Source organism: Maniola jurtina, chromosome 17 (genome assembly GCF_905333055.1).
Source record: "Maniola jurtina chromosome 17, ilManJurt1.1, whole genome shotgun sequence".
Lineage (NCBI taxonomy): Eukaryota > Metazoa > Arthropoda > Insecta > Lepidoptera > Nymphalidae > Maniola > Maniola jurtina.
The window spans coordinates 12,310,441-12,329,848 of record NC_060045.1 but is presented as its reverse complement, the minus strand read 5'-3'; the positions used below and the strand labels follow the sequence as shown (position 1 = coordinate 12,329,848).

The 19,408-nt window shown below is 38.2% G+C and overlaps 1 protein-coding gene across 2 annotated transcripts in view; it reads right to left on the bottom strand.

The window, feature by feature from the left end:
* Positions 1-19,408, bottom strand: part of LOC123873701 (Ig-like and fibronectin type-III domain-containing protein 2) — a 144,452-nt gene that overhangs the window by 27,693 nt on the left and 97,351 nt on the right. For both annotated transcript variants that reach the window (XM_045918685.1, XM_045918686.1), the window contains exon 5: positions 16,058-16,124. In XM_045918685.1, coding sequence (XP_045774641.1) covers positions 16,058-16,124 — 67 coding nt within the window. The remainder of the gene's footprint in view (positions 1-16,057; positions 16,125-19,408) is intronic.

Below are 19,408 nucleotides of genomic sequence, written 5' to 3'. Positions count from 1 at the left end.
TTAGGCGTGATTGAAGGACAAACTAATAAACACACTTTCTCATTTATACAAATGTAAATTACAAATTTATAACACCCCCGACAAGTGAAAGTTACAGTAACTAGAAAAGAGCTGATAACTTTCAAAAGGTTGAACCAATTTTCTTGCATTACAGCTAAGAACACTGTCGATCAAGGCACCTTTCAAACAAAAAAAAAAACTAAATTAAAATCGGTTCATTAGTTTAGGAGCTACGATGCCACAGACAGATACATAGATACACAGATACACACGTCAAACTTATAACACCCCTCCTTTTGGGTCGGGGGTTAAAATTAGTATTTAGTAGGTCATTAAAATGTGATACCTTGTGGTAAGACTTGACATCGCAAGATTTCGACATTTTCAAGGTTTCGAAGGCTTCGTTGTCTGTCTGTCCATCTGTTTCCTGTTTATCAAGATTATTATCCATAAAAATTATTACGATGCTGTTTCTCCGAAATTAAATTCGAAGGTCTGTAGTCTGTACCAACAGTTTTTGGTGATGTGAAAAGGACAAAAGAATATGCAAGATCAACACGGTGCATTTATTAAGAAAGCGCCTAAGAAAGTATGTCGGCTCGGAGTCACAATACAGGCTGCTCCATTTCAGCCTGATGAGGAAACACAATGCTTTGGATTATTCAGAGCTGCCTGTGTAAGACGAGACCTCGATCGCTTGGAGTTTGAATTATTACACTTTTTCTGCCTCTTTTTTTCTGTATAAAGTATGGGTTTAAATTGCATCTCAAGACTCAGTTAAAGCTAATTGTTCAAAAATGGTATTTATTCTGTCTAAATTATGAAAAAGCAAAGTTGTTTCACAATAACATATTTTCAATTGAAATTAATAACCCCCGCCAAAAAACCTCTAATAACTTTCAAACGGCTTAAACGATTTTCTTGGAATATAGCTAAGAACACTCTTGATCAAGCCACCTTTTAAACAAAAAAAAAAAACCAAATTAAAATCAGTTCATTAGTTTAGGAGCTACGATGCTACAGACAGGTACACAGATACACACGTTAAACTTATAACACCCCTCTTTTTGGGTCGGGGGTTAAAAAGAAAGTAATGATTGAATGTGATGAAGTATGTATTCATTTTCGCTTACATAACATGGACTTGGCAAAGTTATTTTCTTAATAAAAAAAACTCAAATATTTTAATACCTATTTTTTTTGGAAAACCCTAGTTGGGTTTTTGAATTTGTAAAACGAGCAAATCAAATTAATCCTAATACATACCATAAAGATTCTTTTATAAAAAATATCCATAGAGTATAGATACGAATGCATTTTATGCGAAAAAAGTTAAATCTTTATCGCTGTTTTTATTAACGCTACACCTAAAAGTTTGCAAGTTTTTGCATTCTGTCTTGGAAAATCCAAGGTTAGGACGTACGTTCTTGCTGAAAAACTACCTACCTACTGCGAAAATATAAAAATAGCATAATAATTATACTTAATGTAATAAAGTTATGCTTGGTAAGCCATGTAATATACCACATTCTTGAATAAGTAATGAGGTATTCGGAAAAAATAGTAGTAAAAAGTGTAATAGATTCGGTACCCATTATCAACATAACCAGCCCATCGCAATCCATGGCCTCTTTAGTTTGGGGGTCCAAGGTTCGATCCCGGGCACGCACCACTATCTTTACAGAGTTAAGTGTGTTTAAGCAATTAAATATCACTTGCTTTACCAGTAAAGGAAAACATCGTGAAGAAACCTGCATGCTTGAGAAATCTCCATTATGTCCTCAAAGATGTGTGAAACCTGCCAATCCGCAATCGAGCATAAATTTTTCATGGAATAAACAAGTAATTTAAAAAGTTTAAAATAAACAAGTAATTTAAAAGCGACATCAAGACGAATCTAATGACTTAGGTATCATATTTTACCAAAATCGATTGAGCCGTTGAGTAGTTACGAGCGGACATAGAAACGGACATACATCTATTTCTACATACAGGTCAAACACCTAACCCTCTTTTTGGGTCGTCGCAGTCGAGTAAATAGAGATTGTAAGTATAAAAACTACATACAGGCCAAACACATAACCCTATTTTTGGGTCGTCGCCGTCGGGTATTGTATAAAAAAGTTTTATCCCTTATGTATGCAGGCACATTAGAATAAGATTATGAAAAATTCTCTCTAACAATTTTTGGGAAAAGCAACATTGAAAAACATTTGTATAAAAGGAACGTAGGCGGGAGGGAATCTCATCTTTTATTATACGAACGTTATTCAGGGACTCAAAAGATTTTATTTAACAAACTTCCTCAAGTACGTGGCAGTGTTACGTTATAATTTTGAAAATACTTTGAGGGTACGGCTGCAAAATCTTAACCATCTTTTACCTATCTTTATGACCGAGGTGGTCATAAAGATAGATAAAAGATGGTTAAGATTCTTGGCGGAGAGGTGAACGCTGTGGTTTATTCTATTCTAGTTCTAGTCTATTCTTTTTTTTCTCTCTCGTCTGGCTTTACAAAGATTAGCCATTGTCAAGTTTGTAGTTATTTGTAACAAGTTAGTTAAACTATACAAGTATGGACCCCGTCTGTGCCGGCGCTCGCCGACATACGCACGGCACCCCCTTAGAGCGCTTTCCAGTCAGTTTTAACAAAAAAAAAACCACTCCAACAAGGCAGAGCACACCCGCCAGCTAACACCAACACAGACGAAGTCTAGTCTATTCTAGTCTAGAAATTTATAATTTTTAAATTGTCTCTGGTATAGTCGGGTGGCTAATCCATGGCTAGTTACCACCCTACTGGCAAAAACATGCTGCCCAGGGGTCTAGCGTTCCGCTACGATGCCGTGTAGCAAACAGCAAACAGCAAACCGATAAAGCTATTAAGCTATCGTGAAATTCATAGCTAGTATGTAATTAAGGTGAGGTAGTGATGTAAGAGTAATGTAGGTAAGTTTGCTTAGAATTTACTAACATCCAATAAAACATCCACGACGTTCCAGAGCGTGCAGTATTTGCACTACAGCGTACACACTTTGAGTATAGCACTTCTAACATAAATTAATCTGTGACATAACTAACTCTGGATAGTGTGAGAGCTCACCTCTTGCATGCAGGTTTTGCGAAAACTTAGATAATTATAGTAGACTAGCTGATGCCCGCGACTTCGTTCGCGTGGATGTAGTTTTTTAAAAATCCAGTGGGAACTCTTAGATTTTCCGGGATAAAAAGTAGCCTATGTGCTAATCCAGAGTATAATCTATCTCCATTTTAAATTTCAGCCCAATCCGTCCAGTAGTTTTAGCGTGAAGGAGTAACAAACATACACACACACACACACACATACAAACTTTCGCCTTTATAATATTAGTGTGATTATTCAACATGAGGGTGATCTGTCTTACGTCACGGGCGCCGAGATAAATCCCAAGCATAACAACGGATTTCAGAGTAACTCCCGAGCGTAGCGAGGCTCTTGCATCTTGAATCCTGATTGAAGCATGGGGTTTAGGGGCACCCAAGATAAAGACAGCATTGCCCCCAACTTCAATACTCCACTTTTTACTCTTTTAACCCGTGCTTAGTTTAAATTCATGAATCCATAGGTACTAATTTCATTAATGAGAAAGTGTGTTTCTCTATCTGTCTATCTATCTGTCTGTATTCATGTATGTCTGTATGTCTGTCTGTCTGTTACCTTTTCACGGCCCGTCCGTTTAACCGATTTTGACAAGTACAGATTTTATATCTATAGTTTGCACCTGGAGACAGATATTTATGCTTCCTTAGGTACTCTCGGTAGGCACAGGTCCAAACCAGTGGTAGATGCATGGTTCCGTTTTTCTTTTTGAGGTATGGAACCCTAATAATGCAAAAAATAAGTATTTTAATCGTTAAATACTCAGTAGTATGAGACGCTGCTGAACTTTCCAATTTCCTTTAAAAGGGGGAAGTGATATAAATTTTCGTTCCTTCCGCGTGTCACCAATGTCGGGAGTTAACTCGGCAGCTGTGTAAGATAAGTTAACTTTGTACTTTAAATTTTCCATTAAAATTAGTAGGTATTTCTAAAGATTTTGAAGCTAATATACGAGTAATGTGCTATTGTCTGGCCGACGAGGTAGCCCTAGTCAGTAGTAAATTATTATCTATAACTCGTTCACTAAATCCACCTGACTATTTTTAACCCCCGACCCAAAAAGAGGGGTGTTATAAGTTTGACGTGTGTATCTGTGTATCGGTCTGTGGCATCGTAGCTCCTAAACTAATGAATCGATTTTAATTTAGTTTTTTTTTTGTTTGAAAGGAGGCTTGATCGAGAGAAAATCTGTTTTAAATTTGACAAATAAAGCCCTTTCATAATATGATACCCCGCTTGGTATAGTTATCTTACTCTGAAAATTGAAACACATTTTAATTTTTTTTTCTGTGATGTAACCAAAAATTCATGGTTTTCAGATTTATTCCTTTACTGCTGCTATAAGACCTACCTACCTGCCAAATTTCATGATTCTAGATCAACGGAAAGTACCCTATAGGTTTTCTTGACAGATACGACGGACGGACGGACAGACAGACAACAAAGTGATCCTATAAGGGTTCCGTTTTTCTTTTTGAGGTACGGAACCCTAAAAAATAATTTAAAGTCACTAGCTCCTACACTACAATGCATGGGAGGTTGTACAGCGTAACAAGTATGCGATACTCCGTGTTCAACGCTTCAAGTTTAATAACATTCAGTAAATTACTGTGTAGCTCCTACTGTAATATACACGCGGTGTCAACATTGTTAGTTGCTGAGTTGATTTAAATTGCTAGTGATAGTTTCATTTTGACTCTGTGGGGATTAATTATAACTATTGGAATATTCTAACGCAGTAGCTTGTTAGCTTGTCCTTATAAAAGTTGGTGGTAATTTCGGTTGCTAGCATCCGCAATATTATTTTCTCCCACAACTAAGACGGAATAGCAACAGTTTAACTGCAATTGATGCTAAACAATTTTTGATATACTATGTAATTACGTGAGCATTAATAGCACACGACAGGTTGACATGGCAATCGGGGTGGGGACACCCCGCACACCCGTACAGCAGGTGACGTGCAGGTATGCGGGACGTCCCCCAGTCACATACTCCGATTGCCATCTCAACCTTATGACAGGTTGAGATGGCAATCAGAGTATACAATACATATGCCCGGAAAACATTACCCTCCTTCTGGTGCGGTCGGTTAAAGTCTAGGCTCTGTAGGCAATCATTTAGTTTCGTAGGTAATACATATTCAAGATTCAAAACTCCATAATTATGTATTTAAAAATTCTACTCCTACACCGATTTTCAAAAAAAATTCGAGTGAAACCTGGGCAGGTCAGCTAGTCATCATTTCTTTATCTGGAAATATAATCAACTAGCCGATGCCCGCGACTTCGCCCGCGTGGATTTAGGTTTTTCGAAATCCCGTGGGAACTCTTTGATTTTCCGGGATAAAAAGTAACCTATGTGCTAATCCAGGATATTATCTATCTCCATTCCAAACAGCCAAATCCGTCTGGTAGTTTTTGCGTGAAGGAGTAACAAATATACCTACACACACACACACATACACACAAACTTTCGCCTTTATAATATTAGTGTCAAAAACAATACCTAAGTATAGTTATTATAGTCATTTACTAATATTAGTGTGATAGTGTGATGTAACATAATAATTTTTCTACACCTAACCCTAGCACGAAAGCTTACCCCGTCGCACCCCCTGTTCGTATCTATTAGTCAGAAGATTATGTATTTAGTATCGTGTAACCCCGCGCCAGGCAGCGATCCATTAATCCACAGTTAGACGTCTACCGCATGTAAATTGCGGGCCCCGGTTTCATTAAATGCTTTAATAAAACTCCCCGCAGCTTCGCTCAGCGTTGGGCTGAGGTCTTACTGCGAGCTGTGCTATTAATAATATGCTCATAATACCTACGCTATACAATATTCCTGTCTAGCCTGATTAATTGCTTCGTTGGTCTAGTGGCTAACATTTTCGAAATCCAAGGGTAGAATCATGCTAACCAGTACATCATTGTACGACATCCAAAGTTAATAATGACGTTGTGAGCGTATTTTGCCGGATGTCCCAGCGAAAAGAACAAGAAAGCATGAATAAAGAAGATGAATTAAAAGTGTCTGTCTATCTGTCTGCTAGCTATTCACGGCTAGGGCTTCCAATACCGGGATCCCGGACTTTTTTCAATACCGGTATTGAACCGGTCCAATACCGGGATACCGGTATTAAATATTTCGACCATTTATTAACGATATTATAAACTACACAGTGGCAGATCCTTATTCTAATACACATATTTTATTGTAAGTGCCAATATCAATGCCATCCGTTCGACCGATTTTAATGAAATTTGATGCAGAGATACCTTGCATTGCGGGGAAGGACATAGACTGCTTTTATCCCGGAAAATTCCCACGCGATTTTTAAAAACCTAAATCCACGTGGAAAAAGTTTTGTAAATAACGCATCAAACAAAAATTAAAAAAAAAGGATTAAAATGTTAGATATATTTTAATTTTTTTTTAATAGCTAGTAGTCAGACTCTATCCTATAGAAGTTTTAAGCGCTTATAAAATTTCACAGCGAGAGTCGAGACTGCAAAAGGAGACGGTTGCATTTCAGTAGTTCGTACTTCCTAGGCATTTGACGCGATTCATAATTCCCGCAAATTGAGTTAGATCCAGCTTTCTGAAGTATTAAGTAAACATTGCAGGGAAAATGCTCCGCAGAGTTTTAAATGGGTTTAATTGCTGCTTTCGAAGGCTGTTATAAAGTAAATAAGAGTAAAGGTAGATATTTCGTATTAGTTGGTGCACGGGTGAGCTGACCTCAGATAAAAATATGAATATTATCTCGGATAACCTCTACACATTGAACCGGTGTTTTTTGTGTTGGTTTTGAGAGGACATTCCAATAATTCGATAAAAATATTTAAATAATACCTGCTTTTCTGAGTGACGCCAATAATTATTATATTACAATCTAAATATTTACTTAAGGGTAAAAGGTGATTGACTGACTGACTGACTGACTGACTAAATGTCTATCAACGCACAGCTCAAACTACTGGACGGATGACAATGACTGAAATTTGGCATGCAGCCATTATAACTTAGACATCCGCTAAGAAAGGAATTTTGAAAATTTTACCCCTAAGGGAGTAAAATAGGGGTTGAAATTTGTATAGTCACGTGAACGAAGTCGTGGGTATGAGGTACATTATAAAGGAGGTCATATATTCTAAATTAAGCAATTAAAATATATCACTTGCGAAAACACCGTGAGGAAATCTGGATGCCTAAGAGTTCACATTAATGTTCTCAAAGGCGCGTGAAGTCTGCTGATTCACACTTGGTCAGTGTGGTAGACTATGGTCCTAAATCTTTCTCATTATTCCCGAGAGGAGGCCGATGTCTTAAGAGGGCTCTCTCCGTCACTCGTTTCATACAATCGTTGTTCCAATTTCATTTGAATATTAAGCAACCAAAGTCCATGAAATTTTGCAGACATATTCTAGAAACTAATATCTATGTCTGTGGTTTTCCAGATTTCTGTTAAAATATTCGGTTTCAAAGTTACGCGGTCTTTAAAATTTACATACAAATCTTTGAGCTCCTGTAATTTTAAAACTACATATTTTTAGAAAAATCTAAAACACCACAGACACAGATATTAGTTTCTAGAATATGTCAGCAAAATTTCATGGACTTTGGTTGCTTAATATTCAAATGAAATTGGAACTACGATTGTATGAAACGAGTGGAAACGAGTGACGGAGAGAGCCCTGTTAACGACTAGGGTTTCACTGAATACATAAGTCACATAATAATATGACATCCGCATTTGATATATTTGATATTCGCGTGGCCACCTCACTGATAAGAAATGAAAGATTTCTCTCATTCGAGACAGCTTCCAACTTCTAATGTATTTATGCTACACACGGCCAAGGAGAAACAACAGCATAATATTAAACATACCAACAGCAGTATTATTACAAGTGTAAATTAAAAATTTATAACACCCCCGACGATCCAAAGTATTTGAATTTTCCAAAACATCATTTTCAAATAAATAATTATGTATTTAGGCAACGTCCATCTTGACAGCTTGACATTTGTCTATTGACATAATATTATGAACCTAATGGTTATCTAACCTTCTTTTCTACAAGAAAACTAGAAAAGAGCTGATAACTCTTAAACGGCTGAACCAATTTTTTTAGATTATAGCTAAGAACACTCTCGATCAAGCCACCTTTCAAAAAAAAAACTAAATTAAAATCGGTTCATTCGTTTAGGCGCTACGATGCCACAGACAGATACACAGATACACAGATACACAGATACACAGACACACAGATACACAGATACACACGTCAAACTTATAACACCCCTCTTTTTGGGTCGGGGGTTAAAAAGTATAAATAATAAACTTTAGTATTTAAACTCTCGTAAGTGATTTCCATTATAAGTGTAGATTGTTATGGCTATACTTATGTATTTAGTCGACGTAAGCCCGACTAGTTTCAACCTCATCCGGGGTTCTTTTTCATAGGGACTCTAACAGCGGTCCGTGCGGGCCACGGCGCATGCGGCTCGCGGTTTTAACCGTAACGCGTAGCGAGCTAAATCACAGTGAAAAGGACTACGGAAGGGTTTGAAACTAGTTGGGCTTAATAATTAATCAAACTAATCACATCACTTCACACTAATATTATAAAGGAGAAAGTTTGTATGTGTGTGTGTGTGTGTGTGAGTGTGTGTGTGTGTGTGTATGTGTGTGTGTGTGTGTGTGTGTGTGTGTGTGTGTGTGTGTGTATGTGTGTGTGTGTGTGTGTGTATGTTTGTTACTCCTTCATGCAAAAACTACTGGACGGATTGGGCTAAAATTTAGAATGGAGACAGATAATATCCTAGATTAGCACATAGGCTACTTTTTATCCCGGAAAATCAAAGAGTTCCCACGGGAATATTAAAAAACCAAAATCCACGCGGGCGAAGCCGCGGGCATCTTCTAGTTTGTAAATAAAAATTAAAATGATTTAATATTACTTTAGGTTTGAATGGAAAGATAAAAATAATGCCGACAGAAGTGAAAGCTTAAAACTATGAAAAACAGTGTTTTTTTTTAATTTTCATGCTAATTGTTGTAAATTGCTTAGTTTGTAAATTAACCATTCACATTAGTTTAGTTTTTACATTTACCGGTACACTCCGAGCACTATCAATAGCATGTCGGTGACGCAACCTTAAAGTGTTCACCCATCCCAAAGTCGCCAAACACGCAATTTCTCATCTTCAAAAATTTTTCACATCAAATCTCCCGAGGCTCAGTATTCTTAAAGGCCGTATTTCGATACATGTGTCTCTGACTTAGTATTTGGGAGCGGTCGCCAGTGATAAGGAATGAAGGATTTCATTCATAGAGACGTCTTTTACGTTCCCTCGTATGTACACACGGCACTCTAGAATTTATTGCATTAATTAATATTATTGCGAACTAGATGATGTCTGTGACTTTGTCCACCAGAAATTAAGTTTTTAACGTTTTTAAAAAGGAGCTCTTCAATTTTCCGAGATAAAAAGTAGCCTATGTCCTCACAACTGGATGCAAGCAATCTTCTGTACGAAATAAACTTTAGGGGCATTGGCCCGCGACCTCGTCCAGCTTTAATTAGGTTCTTAAAAATCCTGTGGTCTGTGTGAAGTCTTTGGTTTTCTGGGACAAAAAGCAGCCTTTAACCTTTCCCAGGTTACAATTTATCGTTATACAAAGTTTCGTCAAAGCGGTTAAACGGATGGGCCGTGAAAAGCTAGCAGGCAGACAGATAGACAGACTTTCGCATTTATAATATTACTAGCTTATGTTCGACTATATAAATTTCAATCCCGTGATTTACACCACTAAGAATATAATAATAATTAATAATTAATTAAGGAACTAATAATACTACTCAGGAATACTGCAGCTTTCTATTGGTGTAAGAATTTTCAAAATCGGTTTAGAAGTTCCAGAGATTACCCCCTACAAACAAACTTACTTTACCTCTTTATATAATAGTGTAGATGTAGATTAGTAAGTATGAAAGTATGGATTAGTAAGGATAAGCGAACAGAAAAAAGGTATTACAAGTTCTTGCAGTCTGTATGTAACAACCCCTTTGAAGAATAGATCCATTAAGTATATTTGCGGACATTTCCACAACTATAGATAACTATAGAACTATAGACATTTATTGAGAACTATAGACTAAAGAGACTGTAGGGGCGTAGGCTTGGATGATGTATTGTTCCCAAGTTTCATCTAGTCTAGAGGGTCCGTACATTTGTAGTTCCACCGAGTGACTCTTGTAAGATAATTTGATTATACGAGTAACATCGCTAGGATTCCCTGGAGGTTTGTTATCATTTATCAAGATTCATGGTCTAAACAATTGTAATTCAATGGTTAGAACTTATTAGCCTTTAAAAAAGCCACAAGTTTAAAAAATCTATTAAAAGTATGCTCCTGAAAAAAGCTTATTATACAGTCGAAAATTATGTAAATGACAAAAAAGCTTGGATTTGATTCGCTCCAGCAATACACGGCGCTGCAATTGCTTGTATACAGTATGGCATATATTGTAAATTGTACATTTGAAAAGAGCAACCGCCGAGTTTCTTGCTGGTTCTTCTCGGTAGGAACAGCAATCCGAACCAGTGGTAGATTATTTTGACGATTCAAAAGCACTTGTAAAAGTTTAATTGAATAAAAATAATTTGAATTTGAATTTGAATTTAGAACTTGTCTTTAGAGCAAATGATAAATGCATACTTTTATTATCAGCATCGTCAACTCGCTGGCCCACTACTGAGCACGGGTCTCTTCTCAGAATGATAAGGGCCTTGAATCTTAGTGATAAAACTAGCTAATGCCCGCGACTTCATCCGCGTGGACTGCACAAATTTCAACCCTTATTTTACTCCCTTAGGTGTTGAATTATCAAAAATTCTGTCTTACCGAATGTCTACGTCATAATAGCTATCTGCATGCCCCATTTCAGCCCGATCTGTCCAGTAGTTCGAGCTGTACGTCGATAGATCAGTCAGTCAGTCAGTTAGTTAGCCTTTCTTTTTATATTCATACAGATAATTACAAAGAATCGATTGACACCTCATTCATCAAAATCGGCCCAGTAGTTTATGCGCTACGGTGGAACACACAGAATCTGGATACAAACATACATACATATTTACATATATACAAATATACATTATTATATACTCAAAGGATTAGCAAGCTGAAGTGGCAATGGGCAGGTCATGTCTGTCGCAGAACCGACGGCTGATGGGGCAGACGTGTTCTGGAGTGGAGACCGCGTACCGGTAAGCGCAGTGTAGGACGACCTCCTGCCCGCTGGACCGATGACCTAAAGAAGGTGGCGGGGAGCGGGTGGATGAGGAAGGCGGAGGACCGTGTTTGGTGGCGCGCTCTTGGAAAGGCCTATGTCCAGCAGTGGACGCATACAGGCTGATGGATGGATGATATATACATACATAGACTGCTAAAATCATAACCCTTCCTTTCGGCTTTGCCGTAGTCGGGTAAAAACTAAATTGAATATTTGTATTCTTTGGCACTTGTAAGCGAATTAATCGCAATAAGAAGATTCTCTAGATTAAACTGCTAACCAACAATGAGCCTAATCAAATAAAACTGATAGGGAACAAAGGCAGTCACTATAATATCCCCATTACAATAGACCCCTAGACAAATGTGTCTATCGATGGCTTTCATTATGGGTTCTATTATTTCGGACACAATTAGAAAAGCTCTTCTGCCCTTCATTTAATTAATTAGATTTCTACTAAATCCTGATCCATGAATGAATGAATATACTTTTATTGTACATATTGACCATGGTTCAGGTTCCTCGTCATAATGAACGCATCGCTGGCTCACTACTGAGCACGGATCTCCTCTCAAAACTCTAAAAATTAAATCCCAAACGTTAAGCATCACGTTTAGAATATCGAATAACTTTTAATACTTTTCTTCATTTTAGGGATAATAATCATAGCCAGTATTACAGAAACTCGTCTTTGGTACCTACTCCAATGTCTGCCATTAGAGATAATGGTCCATAGTCCCGGGCCGGGCCATTTCACAATTATTCGGGGTCAAATTTAGGTGTCATTAATGAGGGGGGCTTAAGACTATATAATTACTAACGGTGATTATGGACTTTCTAAAGCGATTTACAGACGAAATTGTTAATCGCTGCGATTTACAAAGGTCCAGATTTAGTGATAAGACTGTTTGATTTTATTCATCTTAATTTTTTATTGGGGGCTAAAGACCGATAAATCCTTTCCTATCATTAATCCTTTTCCGTCTAAATAAACGAAAAGTACGTACGTATAAAGTAGGAAAAATTGTGTATACTTAGTAGGTAGGTAGGTACCCAAGACAAAAATAAGTTAATCAGATAAGTTTAAACTTTTTGGTTTCAAATGTACCCAGTGATATCATTTCCTAGATATCTTAACTTTAATGGATTCAAAAGTAGGTTATCAGCATTAACTTGCAATTATAACCAAACCTAATTCATGTCTAAGGGCTGAGTTTTGAATCGCTAAGTTGATGTTTTTCTCGGGTAAAATATTTAAAAATTATTTACCAAAAACCAAGAAAAATAGGTCCTTACTAAAATAAAACATTATAAATTTTAGTATCTATGAGCTGCGTCTAAATATTCCAAAAAAAATAATCGAAAATCTATTTTCTATTCCAATAAGTAATATCGCAATGACGGTAAATCCAATGTAGTATCCAATGTAGTATCTCATGGCAATTAGGACAGATAAAGCTTCGAAACGATCTTAGTAACTGCTAAGCTACAGCCACACCTGCGCATCATGAATGCGGAATATAGGACGCCCACGTATGCAAGTGTAGTAGCCGCGTAGGTGTGCATGGCATGGCGTCGTTAACACTGAAATTCATAGTCAAGATAGAGGCTTCTATAGAGGACGATTCTGACAAGATTTAGAGCCTCAATAGCTCAACGGTTGAGGAACGGACTGAATTCCGAAAGATCGGCGGTTCAAACCCCACCCGTTGCACTATTGTCGTACCCACTCCTGGCACAAGCTTTACGCTTAAATGGAGGGGAAAGGGGGCATTAGTCATGATTAGCATGGCTAATATCCTTTAAAAAATATATAAAAAAACATATTATGTCATACACAACCTTATGCATTACATAAAGATTGAATATGACACATGTCGTTTGAATCGTCCTCTAAAGAACCCCGTATCTTGACTATGAATTCCAGTGGTAATATCGTGGGAGACAACCGTCGCGTTCCGACTTCGTAGTCGCTTTGGTCGCGCGGGTTTGGAAGATGCTTTATTTCTATTACTTGTAAGAAGAAAAGCCACTATAGCCTCAGTTGGAGAGATTGATTTTTCTCTATTCAATGAAAAGATTGAGCCTTTTAAGGAGAACCTAATTTATAAGGAGAGGCCCTTCAGAATCACCGTTTTTAGGGTTCCGGAACTGAAAGGTACCATCGGGATCCTATAGCTAAGCCTCCGCTGTCCGTCTGTTCGTCCATACGTCTATCTGTCAGATCCCACATCCCAACATCGAAGAAGGACTTTAATCATTTCCTTCTAAAGACTATTTCAGAAGGACTTACCTTTAAGGATTTCTATGTTTAGCCAAAAGCTTTCATTCACAAATTAAAGTGAAGACTTTCATTATAAGTACTTTTCAAGTTTCAAAGTAAGTAAGACTAGACGTTTCCAGGGATCAAAGGTTAATTAATTATAGTCTAATAGCTTTATTATATTTAGCGGCAAGTCTTCATTAATCACCGAGTTTAAAATTCATATTTCCAGCCTTAAAAGTACTCAATATTGTTTTAATTGTTCAATATGAACTCAGGGAGGCAATGGTACTGCGGTTAAACTCTACCCTGAAATACGTTTCAGATTGGGGTGATGCCAATTTGGTAGAGTTTAACGCTACCAAAACGCAGGCGTGTCTACTTACAGCAAAACGGAGTCCTTTTATCTTGACTCCCACTTTCCGGAATATATCTATTAACATCACTGATCACATAGATCTCCTAGGTCTCGACGTCTCGGCTAACATCAACTTCGGCAGATCCATCGAAGCCAAAGCCAAGACCGCCGCAAAAAAACTAGGCATTCTTAACAAGGTCAAGCAGTACTTCACGCCGCGCCAACTGATTACTTTGTATCAAGCACAAGTCAGGTCGTGCATGGAGTACTGCAGTCACCTCTATGATGGCTCCGCAAAGTACCAACTAGCGGCTCTGGATGCCGTTGACCGTCGAGCTAGGAGACTTATAGGCGAAGACTCTCCTTTGTTGGCGAAACTTCAAAGTCTCGATCACCGCCGTAAGGTCGCCGGCTTATCGGTATTTTATAGGATATATTTCGGAGAGTGTGCACAGGAACTTTTCGATCTTGTCCCCCCTTCACCATTTTACCACCGAACCGCAAGACGTCGGGCGAGTTTCCATCCTTATGTCGTCGACATTCCATCTACACGCACAAAACGTTTTGCGTCTTCATTCCTCATACGCATGGCTAAGGTTTGGAATACTCTTCCGCGATCTGTGTTTCCTACCAATTACAATCCGGGTATCTTTAAAACAAGAGTGAATAGGCACCTTCTAGGTAAACGCGTCCCATCTTAGACCACATCATCACTTTCCATCAGGTGTGATTGTGGTCAAGCGCTTACCTATAGTGAATAAAAAAAAAAAAAAAAAAAAAAAAAAAAAAAAAATTGGAAGGTTTCTCTAACCGCGTAGTGGTTAGCATGTTTGACTGAAGCTGACGAGGTCATGGGTTCGATTCCCGGGTCGTGCCAAAAATAGTCTCAAGGTTTTTCTGTCAAGAAATTCTCAGCATAGCTAAGGGTTAGCAGTATTTCCACCTGTGCTTCGGAGAGAAATTACAATAATTTAAACTTTAAATGATAACAAAACGAGTTGAGGTTAACCCACAATTTCGTTCGCGTAAATTTAGTTTTTTAAAAATCCTCTGGAAGCTCTTTGATTTTCCGGAATAAAAAGTAGTCTATGTCACTTTCCAGGTCTGTACCCTAAAGGTGCCCACGCACTCGAACTGAACTGCGCGTCGCGGCAGCGCCCCGTACGATATTCTCTCCAGCCGCGACGCGCGCCAGCGACGCGCTACGCGGTACGCGTTCAGTTCAAGTGCGTGGGCACCTTTAACCACGCAAAAAATAATGGCCGAAAATCCGTTATTCATATTATGTTTAATTGGAATAGATTTCATTTGAACTTTGAATGAAAATAAAATGTTACTATGTTGGATAAAGTATTACCTATCATGATTTTACTCAGTAACGTGGTCCGGAATCCCAAATGTCCACTTCAGTTAAGTGATTATGGACATTAATTTTATGTAATTATATTGATATCAACTTGCACTTGACCAGTTTTTTAGTTAATTTGATTATTGCAGTTATTATCGCTTCCCTCCTCTTGATTTCCTACGGACTCTCAGACTATGTAGGTACTACTAGGTACTAATTCCACGTGCTAGTGTAGTATTTTTTGTAGATAAGTTTAACTCATGTGCAATACCCGCGCCGTGTAAAAGCAATTAAGAGTTATTCGATTTTAGAGATTTGTTTCATTAGTTTATTTATTAGATGCAAGCATCGATGTATAAGCTTTTAATGTGGTTTCCCACGAACATAACTAATATCTTTTACTTTGCTGATAATATATATTTCACGGCTCTTAGCCTAGCCTAGCGTAGTGTTCATGACGTCCGCCTTCTACTTGGGAGGTCTGTTGTTTGATCCCGATCATCAAACTCAATTGACATTGGTTGGTCCCACGTTGCTGCTTCGCTGAGTGATATTCAAATACTGTTTCATAGAAAGCCTTCTATGGATGCTGATCATGAAACATTACTACGTAATAATATAATAGGTAGGTAGGACTAACCTTCGGTGGCAGCGAATGTGGCAGCAATCAGCGACACCAGTGTTAAGCATAGCGGCAACGCTCTCATCTGAAACAAAAAACAACAAAATATGTAGGTTCTACCACTCAAGAAAAACAAAGGATCAATAAAGTCTCTAAGGTCAATTAGGTCTAAAAGATTAAGGTCGAAATCTATAGAGCGCACTTTGCTTAGACTTAGTTTCTAAGTTTCAGTTAAAACGAGAAAGATTTATGCCAGTGGTATTATATAGCGATGTCTCATTTTAACAGTGTCTTAAGTTTGAGCAAAGTTAAAGTGCGCTCTAGCTCTCAGCCTAAGACCTAATCTAAGTTCCGAAAAAAAATCTTAGCAGAGGCACGGTTTTACGACATAGGTCTCTTGTAAGGATTTCCACAAGCCACGGTCTTTTATGCCCCCTGAAGCCAGCGGTTCCCTGCGCATCGCTGATTGTCGACCTTATAGGTATAGGTAAGGGGTCTGCCAACGCTACGTTTTCCGGTTTGAGGTCACAATGGAGGTCACGATTCTGGCACCTTGTCACTCGGGATGATGTAAGGATTCTAACGATACCCATCCAACCAATCCAATTTCCAAATCTGCTATTAGAAGTTGGGGTGCAATGAAGAAAATCACATACCTACATACCTGAAAATATTACACTCCTTACAGGTAGCTGTAAACACTTTTAAAATAATTTTGCCTGCTGTCTGAGAGTTCCGCATTACCATATTTGGTAACCGACATCATAAAAAATCTATGCCTTACCCTTAAGTCTGTAAGGTAGGTGTAACCTAAGCGGGTCGACATTTGAACTACATAGAAAAAGGTCCCAACTTAGGTCATAAAAATCTAAACCAGCTAAGCACTAAGCTAAGTTTAAGAGGTAAAGAAAGGAACTTTTTTTTGACGGCATTCTCGAGTATTTAATTCACGTAGATGACGTCACAGGCACATAATTACATCCGCCATCTTTACGTTTGTAAGGAGGTTTAATAGTTTTACTATTTTTGAACTTGAGAGAAATGGGTTATGTGTAAGGGCGATTACGCACTGCATTCGATCATGATTCGATCTGAATCCGTGAAAATATGTTCCGAAGTAGTCATAGAACTATTCGTATGGTAGCTTACGCACTAGGTCCGATTTCCGACATCCGAGTTCTCCCATCATCCGTGAGAATATCTCGGATGTGCCTCGGATTAAAATATGACGTAGATAGGTATATCAAAGATGTTCACTGTTCATTTTTTCTTTAAAAAAAACATTAGCCATATTAATCATGACTAATATTCCCCCTTTCCCCTCTAACACAACAATTATAGTGCAACGGGTGTGGTTTGAACCGCCGACCTTTCAGAATTCAGCCCGCTCCCCAACCGTTGAGCTATAGCCAAGGCTGAAGCCTAACAGCTGATAAACTAATTTAGGAAATACGCCTTTTCATAAACTGAACAAAATTAACTACAGCCTTTGACGAAGGAAAGATACCTAATAAAATAATACGCCGCCCACTGGAGGCGTCGAAACTGAAAACAATTAAACTTTCTAATTGATACAGATATTAGATTGTCTTCATTCCCAATTGACGTCGTTACATTAAGACCCAAAACTTCGCCCAATTCATCCAATTACAATGATTGAAACGTGTCTTAGGAATTTCACGGCCGATGGATACCTATCTTTCTTCGACTTTATCATACTTAGAAAAGAAAATTGCTAATAACGTTTAAGGCCGATTCACACCAATTACGTATACAGCAGGTACACGTGACACGCGTGAAACCGTAGACTTAACTACACGCATTACGTCTACGTGAACGTTCACGCCACGCAAGCGGTATGCCATGTCTCATACAGTTCCATACATTACAACACAATGGTACGCGCTACGTCTACGCTTACGCAGCCTGTGTAAACGAGCTCTTAGGGTCAGCCCACACGGTTGACTACATTTATTGTCTTTGGAAGACAATTGGTTTTATTTTCTAAAATGTTAGAACCCACAAACAAGTCAAAAATGAGATACATATCCTGAATCTTATCTAATTATGACTACTAGCTAACGCCCGCGAATTCGTCCGCGTTGACTGCACAAATTTCAAACCCCAATTTTATCCCCTAAGGGGTTGAATTTCCAAAAATCCTTTTATAGCGGTTGTCTCGTCGTAATAGTTATCTGTACCTATACCTTTCAGCCCGATCGCCGGGTAGTTTGAGCTGTGGGAGCTGTACGTTGATAGACCAGTCAGTGAGTCAGTCAGTCAGCTTTTTCTTGTATTTATACAGATATCCTGGATATCTGTATATATACTTTTGCGATGCGACATGTTATCATCATCGTCGTCATGACCAACCAACGTCAATCTTGGTTTAGGATATAAGTCTGCCTTGCTGGCCCAGTGCAGATTGGCACATCTTTGAAAATATTATGGATAACTCTCAGGCATGCAGGTTTCCTTGTCATATTTCCTACATTCAGTGATATTATTTAATTACTTTAAATCCCCATAACTCCGAAAGGTTAGAAGTGCGTGTCCGGAATCGAACGCCAACCTTCCGAATAGGAGATCAACGTCTTCACCCTGATGGTTACACTAATATAATATTATAACCTCAGGTGTCTCTCTGTGATCGAGGATTATAACCATAATATTATGTTTAAGTAAATCTAATTACTATAAAAATCATGCCCGCGTGCAATGGTGCCAAGAATACTGGCATTTCCGCGTTGGACAGCCAGGCTGTGATCCGTTGCGCAAAAAATGAGCCAGCCCTTCTTTAAGTTTTATTGTAATACTAGCTGATACCCGCGACTTCGTTCGCGTGGATGTAGGTTTTTTAAAATTCCCGTGGGAACTCTTTGATTTTCCGGGATAAAAAGTAGCCTATGTGCTAATCCAGGGTATAATCTATCTCCATTCTAAATTACAGCCCAATCCGTCCAGTAGTTTTTGCGTGAAGGAGTAACAAACATACACACACACACACACACACACACACACACACACACACACACACACACACACACACACACACACACACACACACACACACACATACAAACTTTCTCCTTTATAATATTAGTGTGATTTTCATAAAAAAAAAAAATAGCAAATTAAATATTTCATTGCTCAAGTTGTATAATACAACTGCAAGTAAAACTGAAACAAAAAGTAACACCCGAATTAATGCAACACTTGAATTTATTGCGAGTTGCGGCCACCATTAAATATTCGTTGCAGCATTCCAAATAGCGTGATTCGTGGATATTAATTGTACAAACCACAGCTTGTAGCGATCACATACTACTGCGGTGCCACTGCCACCGCTTACTATTACCACCTACATTG